Below are 16,850 nucleotides of genomic sequence, written 5' to 3'. Positions count from 1 at the left end.
TTAAAGCTATGAATTTCATTTTTAAAAAGGGTAAGTATACTACACATGAAAAAAAAAAAAAAGGGAGGACTGATATTCTTCACCAGCATAATTAACAGGAGTGACGAGGCTGCACAAATCAATTGAATAACTGTGGCATCCCAAAAATCTGTTTACTTTTCCAATTTGTTTCAGAAGCAATGCATTTCTGCTGGCCTCTCAACACAATTTAAGATACTTCTGCAAGAGATTCTTTGTAACATTTCTAAGACAAAGCAGAATTAATCTCTTTGTCCCCCAGAACAGCACCTGTTGCACAATCAATGCCTATGTGAACTCTTCACCCTATACTGTAGAACTGCAATACACACAGAATTGCTCTGGGCTCACAATCTGTTCTGGTAATAGATTTATATATTGTATTAAAAACATTAAATATACACTAGGAAAGCACAAGTTAGACTAACTGGAACAAATTATTTGCTTAACACTATACTTCAGTTTTATCATTGATTGCGTTTTTGTTAGTCTTCATTGTTAGTCTTTTCTGAAAGCAGAAAATGTTTTCCATAATCCAAAATGAAATATTTTTATCTAAACGCATGATTTAGTTAACTCCTGCAGTACATTAAAATATAAACTGTTTTCTTCATGCTACATCCTGTAGTTTTATCAGCTTTGTTTTCAAAGTCAATGCTTGCTTTATCCCTGCCCCAAGGGATGGCATTTATATGTTAGTTTATAAAATGTACATTACAAGAAAGCAAACTAGATTATTATACGAAAAATGCAAATTCAGTTATGTATTTTTCCCTTGCAGTGGGAAAATCCTTCACTATGAAGCCATGCCTTAATTGTTTCATATAGGAAAATATAAATACAATCTTCCAGGAAAATATTGTCATCATTTAAAAAAAACAACACCATACAAAAATATGTCTAGCAACTTACATGTTGAAAAATAAAACTAAAAATGGTAGGAAATGCATTATATATATATGGATAAAAACTCAAAAACTCCAACAGAAGGCAAGTTCCTTTAACAGTGATGAATGACTCACCTAAGGCATATCATTTAATTTCAATAAGGAAAATAAAAAAGGACCACTATTGCTGCAAATTTTAAAAATAACTGTATTGTTAACAAGAATTATGACTCATTTTGAACTATTAAAATTGGTCTACATGGATTCATATCATATCAGTTTTAAAAATATGTGCAGTGCTTATTTGAATATGCCATACATATTCCTGACAGGTAATCTATTCCTAACGATACTGAGGAAGGCCTACAGGGCATCACATTCAATGTTAACAAGTACAGGGGAGTTAGCATGCTTGGCATTTAATTCACATTCTTCTACCTTTTTATTCTAGATGAATGACCTACTTTAATAAAATTATTGGTGCTAATGTATTTTACTGGTGATAGAATCATTAGTAAGATTTAACAGTTGTGTTAACTCTAACAGTTCATGTTTCATAACATTGCAGTCAGTAGCTGCATTTTTCTGTTATCATGTTTGTTTAAATAGATAAAATGGAAGCAGACAGATTGCTCTAAAAACCAATTTAGAAATCCAAAGAGGAAAGTTCCCTGGTAAAGTTTGCTGCACACATTTCAATGTGCAGAAGCTTATTTACAATCAGTTTAGAAAACAAAAAAGAGAATCTAGTCTGGAAAGAATTAGGTCTTTATCCTGCAAACAAACACTTGTATAACTACAGCCTCCCATCATAGCTACAGGTAAGTATAGAGAGCATAGATCCGCACTTTTTTTCTTAAACAACTATTTCAGTGAAAATAAAAACAATTCTTAATATTTTCATCAAGGGGAGAAAATGTAAAATGTAGATAATCAAACACATGAGAATCAGACTGTGCATTTCTTGTGTGCCAAACTGCCACCGAATTAACAAGTGTTGCACACGTTCAAACATAAAATGTGGGCAAAGAATATATAATTAAGAATGCTCTGAAGTCCTTTTTCTGGACGGTAAAGAAAAGGTTTAAGATGCACAGACATTTTCTACTCTTAGCACCCTTTTCATTGTATGAAAAATACAGCATTCCACAGGAAAAAGGACTGAAACTGTTCAGGCTTCTACCTGTTTAAAGCTATTTTCATTATTTGTTGTTATTCTGCATTTTCTTCTTTCTTCTAGTTTCCAAAAGCAACAAAGACATTACAAATGAGTCAACATTCACAAGTGAGGGTATATATAATATCAAATATATTAACATGCGCTTGAACATTATTAATGCAACCGAGACCCTGGTTATGGTGAAGAAAAAATAGATTACTAATTCTGTTAACAAAGCAGAAGAGGAATTTTTCTTTTTGAGACATATGTATAGTCTGAGACACGTACAGTTACCATGCAAGGCTCACTTTATCAGGAAATTCTCCTTGCATAATATTCCCATACATCAACATTTCAAAGTGTATTATATATACTGTGTATTTTGGGCACTTGATAAATTTTGTCCTTATGTGGCTGTGGCTCCCCTCAAATATGCTGGAAGTAATAAATTGCTATAATCAAATCTAATTTCTGAAAAATACCTGTGGGAGTAACAAACAAAAAAGCACGTCTTGTAAAAAAATGATAAATAACACAGAAGGTAGCAGTTTATTATAATCAGCTTGGCATTGAATTACAAAATTAAAATTATGTGGCCCTTGATAACTAACCCTAGCTATGTACATGATCTGTGGAATTATGTTGACTTATTTTGCATTTCATAGGAACAGTTCAAAGAAATATAATAGAAAAAAATTGATAGATTTATCACAAAGGACCCTGTAGCACAGAATATTTTGAGAAAAAAATCCATTTATTTTGGTCTATTAAGAAAACTAGCATGGAAACGATTTGCTTAGAACTCATTAAGTACAAAACACATTGAAAAAGTGCTAATTTCCTGAAAGGAACATCTACGCAGTAAGCAAATTACATTATTTCTGTGACTTATTAGTATGGAGCTATGTAAGCTAACGTAGCTATGCCGTAAAGAAACTTCTAAAGGGTTGATTAAACTAAGCTTCAAGCTGTAGTTTGATAGAATTATTAAATTAATAATTTTTCAACAGTTAATTTCATTCATTTTTGCAATCTGCCTTCAGCAAAGAAGCTTTCTATACCTTTCATTTAGAAACCAAGTGTGTTTTATTTCCAGAGAAAACAAGAAAAATGGCTCTGAACTCTTGCATTACACATACCAATAACATTTGCTTTGCACTTGCACTGTCCTGAATTTTGGTGACAGGTAATATCTCCATTGACTGTCCCAGAGGTATTACAGTTACAGGGACTGCAGCCATCAGGGTTTGACTGTTGCAGATTGTAGAATCCTTCCTGGCACTGATTGCATTGTCTGCCAGACACATGTCTCTTACAATTACACTGGCCTCCAATCTAGAAAGATACAAAATATTATAGAATGATGAACATATCTATTTTTAGATGATACATTCATTAGCAATAAGAATGGGAGTATGAGTCGGGGAGGAGAAAATTTTAAATGGAACAGAAAAAAAAAAAAAAAGCCTGTGAGCATTTTTTAAATTTGTTGAGAGAGAGGAAAAAAGAAATATTGAACAGAGTGTAACTACTCGACTTTTAAATAGAGTTTAAAAGTCTTGTCCTTTCAAAACAGAAGGTAAAAAGAAGTGAGCAAGCAGTGTGGCCGTCTTTACCATCTGGACAGAGAACCTGCAAAGAATATTTGCAAAATTGCATTGTAGATATGGTGACTTCTATTAAAATGAATACTTTTTTGAATCACAGTTACTGTAAAGAATGATCATCTTCAAAGGTCAAGTTTTGTATTTTTTGCTCTGCCCATATGCTTATTTATTTTAGTGTAAATGTTAGTTAAATAAGAATGAAGCAAAACTGAAGGTTTTCCTTTCTGACTACTCATCCACGGTACATATCCTCTCCCTTTACTAAAGGATGTGATCCAACAGCTCAGCAACTGAAACCTCTCCCTCTTTTCTTGGTTCAGCTGGGATCCAAACCATTCTACTTCAGTGGGGGTATGTAAAGGTCCCTCACCCTCTCCCTAAACGTGGCACTGCTATTCAGAAGGAGCTGACACATCCTCTGCTATGCCTGGACCATGATCTGGGAGTATGAGTCTCACGTCTTGTGCAAGGATAAAGGGCTCCTGAAAAGCTACCTCGATTTCAGAACTCTGAAAGGCAGGGAAAAACCCTGATCTCTACATTCATCACGTTCCAATATGGTGGGGAAACCAACCACAGAGAAAGGGCAATAGCACAGGGATGGAGAAACAAAGACATCAGTTAATGCACAACATGAAAACAATTCCAGGGAGTCAAAGCAACACGGAGATGGGAATTGGAAAAAGGTTTGGGATTCATGATTAAGGAACAAAACCCAACTTTTTTAACTGAAACATTCTGGGAAATGCAGAATTAAAGAAACTGTGTTACAAGGAATTTTCTTTGGGTCAGCATATTTTTGTCAGCGTAAATATTTACAAATATGAAAAAGTACAGTAATTCAAAACCATTACTCATCTATGACATCAACAACTGCAGTTCAATGTACTTTGCTTTTAATTAGCTAACAAACAAAAATTTCTCTTTTGAAACAAAAATTTCTCTTAACAGCTGCCTTTTTCATCTTTAATCCATGAGTCAAGCCAAGCTGAAACAACAGAAGAGACAACGCTACTGGCAAGTTCCATGTAAATACTATCATCACACCCTCAAACCTAAAATGAAGCTCTAAGCTTTATTAATACAAAATAGAGTATTTTAAAATTTAATAGCAAATTCTCAGTGCAGGAAATATTGAATCGAAGTTAGAGAAGCATATACTCCTACCCTTTCCTCATAAAAGGATTCTGTAGTCCATAAAATCTCTTTAATATGACTTCTTGATAGAGATCTATTACTGATGTATCAGCCTTATTTTTCACGAAGATGTAGATATTTAAAGGCAGGACAACAGCAAGTATGAGAAGAGTTAAAAGACCACAATAGCAGAAAATACAGCAACAAGGATTTTCAAGTCAATTCCCTTCTAGACTGGATTTGATCTAGATATTTAGTGTATTATAAGAGACCCAGTCATGCATCCCAGCCATTCATCAGAGAACTTACATGTGAAAAGCAACTCTGAGTTTAATCCTAAATGAAGAAAAATACCCAGTTTAATGCCTAACTGCAAAAGAAACATTCTTGTGCTAGTGATCACAGCATACACAAGTTACACAATAGCAGTCAACTCATACCCAAAAAAACTTTTAATTTAATCCAAAAGCTACCACAGGAAGTAAAGCGTTGCATACAAAATGTAATCTTCAATAAGTGAAAGAAAGATCAAAATAGGATAGCTAAATAAGTGAGGATAACCACCACCAAATTTTAAAAGCAGAATAAGGCAACACAAAAATGACCATTTAACAAGTAACACACCTAAAGCATGAAGGAAAAAAAAACTTGAATGTCAGAAACAAAGGAAAACTGCCAGAGAATCAGGTCAAGAAATAATTAAGTGGTATGATCAGGAGATTCAGAGTGGGCATTGGAACTTTTCACTAAAAGAGAAGTGAAGCATCAGTAACAGGCTGTCCAAAGGGGATATGGAATCTCTATTCCCAGAGGTATCAAGATTTACCCAGACAAAATCATGACTGACTGGATATAGCACTGACAACAATTCTGCTTTGAGGAGAGAAGATGACCAACTAATGCTTTTATGATTATGTGTAGCATTCAGGAAAGAGAACCACAACAGAGATCGCAAAAGAAGTCTTCCACAGCTCTGCACAGTGAAAGAGTGCTACCCTTCTATATCAGGAATGATTTTTAAGACTGATTTAAAACCAAAGAAGTCAGAAGAGAAATATTTTAGCAAAATCTCATCTGTTGAAAAGTGACTACACATGAAACTAAAGCTCTAGATTAAACAAAATATAAAATTACTGAAATAGATAATAATTGCTGAAATCAACACCAGTAAAAAAGGAATAAAATTACATCAATCTCCTTAAAAGGAAGTTTCTGAGATCTACATTCTAGTAGGTTTTTTGTATCAATATTCTACATTCTATTAGAAATTAAGATGATATATTGGAAAAGATTGGTACTTTTTCCCCAAAGGAAAATCATGCTACATGATACTACTGCATTTCTTTAAGTCAGCAACATCTTAATATATCACATATACACTGAACCAAATAGAATAGAAAGAATAGAATAGATCACATACACTGAACCAAATGGATGATCAAAAAGTCAAATTAATTTCTACATCAAGAAGTAAAAACTTAATGCCTGGGGAAAACCAACACTGACTATAGGTAGACAGTGATACATCCAAAATTAGCTATTACCACTCAAGAAAGAAGCTGTTAAAGCTGCTCCATTTCCCCTACAAGTCATTTGGAAGCTCTGAAGCAGTTAAAAAGGCAAAAAGAATACTGTGATTATCAATAAAAGAACTGAAAATTACACAGGAAATCTCATTCTGTCTAAAAAAATCTGTTTTGTATCAACATTTTACAGAATTTGTATATCTGGTTACCCTCCCTAAAATAAAAGGGGTCACAGAGCGAGTAGAATAAGCAAAGATACAAAAGAGAAGAAACTAAAGACTACAGTTTGGAAATAAAGGACCGAAATGAAGAGAATACATGGCTACAAAATCAGGAGTGCCTTATAGAAGGAATTTTTTTTTTTTCCCCTCAAGTTATAAGATAGAATAGCCAGGAAATTCTAAGAAAGCAAACTTAAAGGAATTACTTGCCCCAAAAAATTAATTAGATTAATTCCATATGTGGACACCAAACATGTGGCTACTCAGATGAGTACTACTCCTGAGTTTAGCTCAGGTAGCCCTAAACCAATAAATAGCTGAAATCTAGAAAAGCACATTACAGCAGAATCATGCTTCTGGTAATCAGAGAAGAGCCTGTGCTAGATTAGTCTCATTTCATACGGCAGAGCTGTTCTGTTCCTGAATATCTGGAAACCCATTGCTAATTGTGAGCAAAGGGTAGGTATTTCCAGATGCCACAAGTGAAACATGTAGACTACTAAGTGCTAAAAGCAGCAAAGGATACCAGGATCTCCAGCATATTTTTGTGTCAAGCTATTACAAGAAGCAGTAATTTTCATCACATGCACTTGTAGAAAATGTACATCCCCAAACATTCACAACAGGGTAAGAAAAAAATATGCTTGAAGAATAAATATAACTCTTCAAATAAGGGAGAAATGCATGGCAAACTAAAAAATTCAAATCTTATCCAGGAGCCAGCCAAAAAAACTATTTGCAGATCTCCCTGTAAAAAGAATATTTGGGCTTAGTCTGGGGAGAATTTGATCTAAAAATGACAAATATAGAAAAACAGTATCTTGAACTTCTCTATACGGACAGAGAAGCACCAAAATAATCTGTGAAATGCATGGCAATGAATACTGTTTCAAAGAAGTTGAGCAAGCTGATAAATATTTATAATGCTGCAGGAATAGGTGTATCACAGGTTATAACACGGAAATCTACATCAAAATGGGGAAAACAAGCCATTTCAATAACCACATAAAAATACAAGTGAATTACAAAGGAAAGAGGCTATTTTTGTTATTATTATTATTTCTGTAAATCTAGCTTACTCTGGAAACCATGGTGTCATTGAAAATATTGGTAGCAATGAATATTTAAATGTTATGTTAACCAGAATTTCACCAGTTGTTCACTGGAAATATTAAACTTTGCCTCTATCCCGATTCAAATGTTATATGCCATTTAAAGAAAAATATTTCAATTTTCTATAACCAATGCTGGTTACAGAAGAGCAGAAAGCAATCTGTGCTCCTGTTACTTATGCCTGAGAAGCCTGGTTCTGACCCAAACAATCAGCAGACATAAACAGCCTGTGTATTAACATGACCATCTTGGTACTAAATCACTGAGAGAAAATATCTGTCTGGATTGTTCACTCTGAAAATTAACCTGGTTGAGCATTACTATCAAGTGGTGGTGTGTCTTGGGGCCTCATAATTGCAATTGCTATTTGACACAGAAAATCACTGATGCCGAGTTCACAAGCATCCCTTGTGTCATTTATAATTTACATACAAAATACACATTATTCCTATATCCTTGAATGTAAACAGTTACAAAAGATATGCCAGAAACCTTCTCCTGCATAAACCACAGCTGCACTCATCCTCAATCAGGAATCCAACTACTTAATGTTTCTGAATTTTAGGTATACGGAGCAGTTCACCTGCTTTAGACTCTTGTGATACCACTCTTTAACTGGGGGACACTTTAACACGTTACATCTTGAATGATAAATTCAAAGCAACCCTTCCAGTGTCCTGTTACTGGACTGATAGATACACGGGCTTAAAAAGAGATTTAAGCACCCAGGACAAAGGGTGACATTCCAAAGAATTAATTGTTCATTAGAATCCAGCAAACTGCTTAGCCACGGGGTTCACCTAGTAGATATTCAACATGTACATATCATAGTATCAGAAATAGAACTTCTATTTAAACTCTTGTTGCCCATACGTATTCTTATATTACAAAATGCAGTTTGCTGGAAACATAATTTGCCTAAGCCTTTCTGAAAGTTAAAATCAACTCCTTCCCCTTGGATAGGCTTGTAATTTCAAATGACTATTCTTTGGTGTCTGTAACAGAAGCAACATAGTGTCAAAAACACAATCAGAAAGTTTCTCCAATTCTGGACAATAAATGCATTATGAGGCTGGATCTTGCTAAATAAAACAAATAAAGCTGACACTTGAAATTTCTTTTTCCGAAGTTAACTTCTGGTTTTGAAGCCCAAAACACCTGACAAAAAAAAAGAAAAACATTTTATAATTGGCCAAGTCATTACTAATACTCTCTACCACAGCAGAAGCACCTTCCCTTGACCCACTGCAAGTTTCAGGGCATTGCAAGACTCAGAGGTATATTTAGGACTGGCATGAAATTCTTTCTTTTCATCCTGCCATCAACAATTTTGCAACTGATTGGTACCACTCTCAACATTCTGCCCTTCTGATATAAATGCTAATCATATATTTCTCACTATCTTCTTACTTGATGCAAATCTGGCAAGGACTCCAGCATCCAGTTGTCTGCAGTCTCAAGAAAGGGGAGCAAGGAGGTTGAGGACTCTTATTTTCTTTTCCTTTTCTCCAGTTTAGGAAATGAGAACAGTACAGTGTGCTGGCTCACACACATAGGTTAATGGTCTGACACCAAATACCTGAGAGTATTCTCGGCATGTCGGCTTTGGGAACTGAAAATTGAATAAGCAGCAATAATGAAGTTCCTTTGCACTCCCCTGGTATCTCTTCTTGTCATCACGTATGATGACTTTCAAAAGTCAGTAGCTTTCTACTACTTCTGCTCAAAACATAAAATGAGGCATTTACCCTCTGCCCACAACACTCCGAGGGGTGGGAGTGGACTAAATCTCACAAATAAACTCTCACAGAAAACCAGCATTTCCACTTTATAGAACCCATCTGAAATAAAGCCACTGAACATAAAAAAGCTCATTTTCCCTCATTTTAGCAATAAGGTTAAAGGGCTTCCATTAAGGGAAACCCAGGATTCAGAATACACACAGCATTTGATAACTTGATTTTTTTATGGACTCCACTATCCACAAAATTTTTTATTGACGCATTTGCATCCTTTACATTCCTTATTCTCTTTGGTATATCTGTTGACTGAAACCCCCTTAATTAACTGCTTTAACCTATGTTCTTTTCCTTGCAACACATATTCAATTTATTTATTGTCAATCACAATAAACGGGTTGAAATCCATGTAGATGGATAAACGGAAATGGAAATGCTAATTTCCATTTCTAATTTTAGATAAAATAATTAACTCAGAAGTGAAAATAGAAATACTATTTTCATTTTATGCATATATATATATATACATATAATTTTTTAAAAATAGTATTTAGGGAGTGGGCAGATTTCACCTTTCTGAAGTAACTTTCATCCACCAACCATCTGAAGTCTGTTCAGAGAGTCAGTAGCACTGGATCTACTTTCATGTGACTCTTCAGAGAAAACAGTAACAAATATTTTTTTAATTTTCTTGCCTTAGAGTTTTCCTCTAAGATGAGACAATACAGCTGCCACCTTGACAGAAGAAAATTAAGTCTTTGCAACTCTGAACAGTATCCTCTACAGTAAAATACAGCTTCCTCACAACAAGAAGTACATGATACATATTTATTTGGATGTTGCGGATAAACTTTTAAAAATCAGCAAAAGCTGAGTAAAGAAAGATAACTAAATTCACTGAGATCAGAATGTTACTTCCAAAGACTAGGTAAAAACAATAGTTTCAGGTTTGCCTAATAACAAATGCCCAGGAAAAAAGTGCTTTTCCCCCCCAGCATTATATATGACTTGGTATAACAAAGAATCACAAAAGGACAACAAGCTGCCATGTCTGATAGAATATGTAAGCATTTGTAGAGCAGTCTGGGTAAAAAGCAGCACATGAAAATGAGTAAAGGATTTTGGTATGAGGGCCAGAAAACATTAATCTCCAACTAGAGCAAGAATGATCACGTCAGCAGTATTCTAGCAGGACTTTCTCACGTGTGAATAGTTAGGGAGAATGGAGGAAGGCAGCCAATTCTTCTTTCACTCTCCTAAGACTCAAGCGCCTCTAACAGTTCATCTGGACTTTCTGATTGTTTGAAATATTTCATGACAAATGCTCACAAAGACAATGCAACCATCTTTTCTACAATGACTAAACATCAATAACAGCACAGAGTGGACAAATTTTATCAGGCTGCAGCAATTCTCACATGTACTCACCAGTCTCAAAGGAAAATGTCACTCTGCAAAAACATCTAATAAATTGCTTGTGGATGCACTGCTACACCACTTCTCTAAAATTCTGCTTGTTACTGTAAGCCATAAAGACACAATTTTGAAGTTTTACTATGTTAATTTGTACTTTAAAGTACAAAGGAAGTTACACACTGATCTGTAAGGGGACGTAATCTTCAGATGTATGAGAAGTGAGAAATGCTGCAAGGGAGAAATTCTCCATACCTACATGCATTTCTCACCAAGGGAGAATAGATAACAATAGATAACAGAAGAGGCATAAAGTTTTCATGATCAGTCCAAAGAACTGAGACAGGAGCAACTGTGTTGCAGTCAACTCTTCTACACATCTTGCAAACTATCAGCATGAATAATACTTCATTTGATGAGTGAATGCTCTTTCTGTGTGATTCAATAGACTAGATTGTTTTCTGATTCAATGGATTAATTTTGGAACTCTGTACCTCTTGGAACTTAGTGACTAAAGTGGCACTTTGCAAAAAGAAAAAAATGTTGATGATCTGAAAAAAGCGATGAGTTATGCAGTAAAAGTGTATTCTGTCTCATTTTTGGCAAATTTCCTTGAAAATTATCAATGTGATGTGACAATTAATTTTCATGAGTAGGGTCCTTATTCCTTATGATTCCATCTTCCACAGGTCAAATTTGGAAACATTTCCTCCAATGATGCCTTCCTATTTCATGTAATTCATTTCAGCCTTTAGTCCTCAGCCTTATTAATCTATTCTTTAATGCCTCTCAATCATTTCTCCTTGCTCTGTTTCTACTGCAGCAATTGATGCTTTATTGAGCAATAGCGTCTCCCCTATTTCTCCCATTTTATCTCCCTGTTCAAACTATCATGGCCAGGCATCATCAACATTCTTGTATATTTAAGTATAAAGCACTGATTTTTGTAAACTACTATTCCTCTGATTATTAATCACAGTTTAAGCTGATTTAGGTCAACATTTCACCACCCTGGGTAGATAAATTAATATTTGCTTTCATTCCACCTACGTCTTGAAAAATAGTCCTAACATGATACCTGTGTTTTGCAGGCTTTTTAAAATTCCACTTCTGTGTTACTGCCCGTGTATGTTACTTCAGAAGACTGAAAATTATAAAATAATTTATCTTTTTAATACAGCAGACTATTCTAAAAAACATCTTTTGCTAAATGTGCATGTCACACAGAGTATGTACCAATGCATGAGTCCTGTGAGGTGCACTGAGTCAAACTGGGCACGTATCTGTAGCTCTCTGATGGTAACTGAGGATGAAAATACAATAGGATCCACAAGAGTTCACTGTTAAGTAAAATTCAGTGACAAGAGACGTATGATGAAAAAAGCCAGAGATTACTTTACAAATAGAAGTGTTGAAAAAAGAGATAGGAAAAGTGGCAACAAGCTGAAGTAGTTCTATCATATTTACCTGCAGAATAAGTTGTACCTTTAAAATAAATTTCAAAACAATTATTTTCTTCCCTATTCCTAACAAAATTTAGATTTTGGCAGAGGACAGGACACATGTGAATAGAACACAAAGCACAATGTATCTTCAGCATATGTTCGAAATTTTAATTGCTTTTCCTGTTTTTTTTTCCTAACATGCATGTTTTAAAAGTTACAGATAGATTTATTATTGGACTAGACAGCTTGCCTGACAACGAGGTCCATTGGCTTTAAAAGCACAGCTGACGGTGTTCTTTTTCCAGCATCACTTTGCGGGTTTCTTTTATTTTTAATGGGCTTTATAAATTAAAAGGGAGATCAATCCTTGTCTTATTATAGGGAAAAGTAGCTTAATTTTAGTTCAATTTCAGGCTCAGCTTATTGCCTGAATTTTCAAAACGTTTTAGTAACTTTAAGACAGTACCAAGACTTTCAAAAACACTCAAAATCTAGATGTTTTAACATTACTGAGTGCAGAGGCAGCATCCCAAGACTACTATTCATACAGCATCTTTTATGTCTGCTGCTGATCTAGATGAGTAACTCTTCAGCAGTACATCTCAAATTCCTCTCTGTTTTCTCAGCTTTCAAATGTCTGATGTAAGTCAATTATCATTTCGAAAAGGATGAACTTAAGCATTTTTATAGACTAGCTACCATCTGAATATACTTTGTAAAATCTTATGGCTGTCTATCCAGCTGACTGAAATGTTTTCTCCTTTTCCTTTATGAAGGCTACTTACATTATCACACAGGAGGCTCTGATTTTTGGTGCCTGTTGCATTACAGTTGCAGGGTTTGCAAACATCAATGGCTGAAGGATCTGCACCTGCTTGTCTGTAATGGAAATCCTTGCACAGCTCACAGTTCCTTCCTGCATGAAAGAAAGGTTATGCATTATGGCTTCCAATTCATTAAAATTAGCTGTATAATTCAAAATTAAAGACTATTCCTTTGAGAGAATTCTATAATTTTCAGGACGTCCATTTTAATGCACCTTTCATCTCTACCTGCCAATTTAGTGATCCAGAGCATATGAAACAATGAACCTGTTACAAACTATGTTTTACTCCATTAAACTTCCATCTGTTATATAATACCACACTTATATAAAAGCTGTGCCATGCAAATGCCTATATATTTTTTTGGAAAAACTCAACGTGAAACTTTTTTTTTTATCTTTACTAGATAAAGCCAAGAAAACTGAAATATAAGAGAATTTTTAAAGAAGTATTCAAATGTACTACTTACATTGAATAAAGAGATTTATTCAATAAGCAAGAAAATGACATTAGAGCAAAATTTGACAACCTTTTTAGATGTTGTCTACTAAACTGGCCCAATAAGATTGTATTTTGGATGTAAATGCTCTAGCACATGTAATGGGAATAGCCTTGAAACCAAATATTTTAATTATTCATTTGAATGTGTTTTGCATGAAAGTTTTTACACAAGATTGGATTAAATTTTACAGTATTTTCCCATGGTTTGAGAGTTGACATCACTATTGTTATTGCACTATCTGAATAGTTTAAAAATGCATATACATGAGAATTTATTGGACTGTCAGCCATTGAGCATTACTAATTTCAGCTGACACAAGACTTAGTCAAAAAGGAAGTGCAAAATAAACAGTCCATTCTCTTTGACTTACCAGCTGTGCTGTGCTGACAGTTATCACACACTCCACCACCACCTCGGTGGTGTTCCTGAGGAAAAGGGTCCATTGCTAAGTCATAGTGGCAGCTTTCTGCATGGCCATAACACTGACAAGGTTTGCAATTATGGGCATGGACTTGGTCACCTGGACGAAAAGGCTTGTCATTGTACAATGGCAAACAGCGATCACACTGAAATAAATCAGAAATAGAAGAAAATGCTGCTCCTTAGACACCAATATTTCTTCACCTCACAAGTTTACTATTATTGTCTCTATGTTCGTGGTTTTTTTCTATGTGTTTTCCCCAATTTAAATGTTAATAATATTGGGCTTAGACAAAAAGTGAGAAAGCACAAAGGGAAATAACAAACACAAAATGTTCATTATTATTTTCATCTTTTTAAGTCACTTTAAAAACAGAGTAAAACCAAGGAAGCTGGGCAGAAGAACAAAAATTTAAGAATTTAGATACTCGACACAGGCTAATGTCCTGAGATTTTGATTCACTTAAACCTTTAAATTTGCAAAATGGTGCTTGCTGTGTTTATGATACAAAGACATTTACCTAATTCACCCATTTGGATGCATTTTAAACAACGGCTGTTCTTTTCATTTCTAACATTCTAGTACCTGTAGTTTGTACTACTACCATTCGACCTTGTGAGTGAAACAAAATATATTGCCATCATAATTTCTGTCTTTTAGAAGGAATTTAAATGCTTCAAAATAAGTTGCTTCTGTTAAGTATTTGAGCAACTATTTTCTTTTTTGGGTAAGTTCCCTCTCAATATTGAGAAGCATGCTTATCTTCATGGTTGTTATTCCAAGCATTATTATAATTATTTGTTATTTTTTAGTGTGTCTATATCAATTATACACTGAAAGCTAGGAAACTGTACTGAAGTTTCTAAACTGTTTCACTCATTGCTGGTGCTGGGAAAGTATCGTCTCTGTGTAAAAGAATCTGAATTAAAAATCATAAGTTTAAGACAGTTCAAGAATTGCAGACCAGTCACAAATTACAGCAAAAGCCATTTGGGAGAGAAAATGAAATTACAAGTATTTATCTATTGAAATTTAGTTTTAATATGCTAAATAAAAAGTAAAGAATATGGTAGCAATAATAACTGCACCTTTTTCTTATCTGTTAAAAACAAACCAAAAACACACAATGTCACCACAGTGAGAGAAAAAAGCAGTATTCAGGATGAAAATTAGCAGGGTTTCACCTGAGACCTTGAATTCTGGCCTTTGTTTATCAGAGCAATTGCTGCCTAATTGTGATTATCTCACTTTGAGTGCACTAAGGGCAACACCTTGACCCTAACTCTTTGCAAGTTACACAGCTCTAACTTATTCAAGTCCTTCCCTCATCTACATCCATGTCCCCTCTTTCTCCACATTGAGAAAAATCAGCACCCAACAATATGAGACAAGAGGGTTTATTCAGGCATGGCACAACTTGGGAAGCACAACAAAGAAACAAGCTACCAGCCAAGCTATCCAGCTCATGCAGCTCCCTCCTCCCAGCATGTCCATGGAAATACGTCCTCCTTGAAAGGAAAACAGTGCAGGAATAGCTAACAACCTGCCAGCCCTGAGTTTCCATTTATGCATGGCCAGCCACACAGCAGCTGAAAGCATTCATCATCTCATTTCAGATTTAATCTTGGATCAGTTACTTATGCACACCTGTGCTTGCACCTATTGTTAAATGACACACAAGCACGAAGGAGTATGAGAGAAAAAGATGGCATCTGATTACATAGCAAGGAGCCTCTGAAACACCTCTTGTTCTGTGACTTTTAAAACTTTGGCAATACTTTTAAGAATCATAGAATTACTAAATTTGGAAAAGATCTTTAAGATCATCAAGTTCAACTATTAACCCTACACTGCCAGGTTCACCACTAAACCACATCCCTGAAAGTCACATCTACACGCTTTCAAAGATTTCCAGGGACAGTGATACCTGCATAGCCTGTTCCAATCCCTGGCAACCCTTTCACTGAAGAAATTTTTCCTAATATCCAATCTAACCTTCTCTAGCCCAACTTGGGATTATTTCCTCTTGTTCCATCACTTGTTACCTGGGAGAAGAGATTGACTCCCCCCATCTACAACCTCCGTGGCAAAAAGACGTCATTCAGAAGTTGGCAATGAGTGTGAAACGTTTGTTTTTCTAGCAGTTGTCACACATGCATGCAATAAAAATGGGCACTGGATCCCCAACTTCACCCTGCTGTTTGTCACACCTGTATTAGGTAAAGAATTGCTTTTAACTTCCAGACCTCCAGGGCTGAACTTTCATGTTTGGTAGTACTATGGTGTACATTGTTGCCATCTTCAAATCTGCATTCACTAAATCTAAACTCCGCATTTGTCCAAAACATGGTAGTTGAGAATTACAAATCGAGAGATTTGGTTCTTGCCTACCACATGTAAAATGGCATAGATTTGTAAAATTTCCACATAAAATTTCCAAAACACTATGGCAAATTCTAGCAGTAGATTTACAAAGGATATTAATGCTTAACAAAACCAACATTTCTCTGTAACTGTAACACCCAGAAACATGCAGATGTCCTTATTCTCAGTTACATCTAGGCCCATGAGAAAACATCTTAAATATATGGTTTACCCCACAGCCAATAACAAACATGCCTTCTTGATACATAGTATCTGACCTTCTCACCATCTATGAAAAGTTTTCTGAGAGAACATCACATGGAGCCAGGTGGCCAAAATACCAAGCCTAACTTGGCCCAATTTGTTAATCTAAAACTGTGATTAAAAACTGATTTCCAACAATGAATTCAAGATTTTTTTTTTTTACTAAAATTATTGTTAAAAATTTAACTTCAAAATTCCTGAATCCAGCAT

General features: G+C 35.0%; 1 protein-coding gene across 8 annotated transcripts in view; it reads right to left on the bottom strand.

Annotated features, from left to right (window-relative positions):
* USH2A (usherin) overlaps nt 1–16,850 on the bottom strand; it is a 368,811-nt gene that overhangs the window by 306,283 nt on the left and 45,678 nt on the right. For all 8 annotated transcript variants that reach the window (XR_015802194.1, XM_088161172.1, XM_088161173.1 and 5 more), the window contains exons 10-12: nt 13,962–14,157; nt 13,051–13,181; nt 3,204–3,399 (exon numbers count right to left, since the gene is read on the bottom strand). Coding sequence is in view for 7 of the 8 variants with exons in the window: in XM_088161172.1 (XP_088017298.1) it covers nt 3,204–3,399; nt 13,051–13,181; nt 13,962–14,157 (523 nt within the window). In the remaining variant the exon portion in view is untranslated. The remainder of the gene's footprint in view (nt 1–3,203; nt 3,400–13,050; nt 13,182–13,961; nt 14,158–16,850) is intronic.

This window comes from Sturnus vulgaris, chromosome 3 (genome assembly GCF_052056855.1).
Source record: "Sturnus vulgaris isolate bStuVul1 chromosome 3, bStuVul1.hap1, whole genome shotgun sequence".
Lineage (NCBI taxonomy): Eukaryota > Metazoa > Chordata > Aves > Passeriformes > Sturnidae > Sturnus > Sturnus vulgaris.
This window is presented reverse-complemented; position numbering and strand designations above follow the sequence as displayed.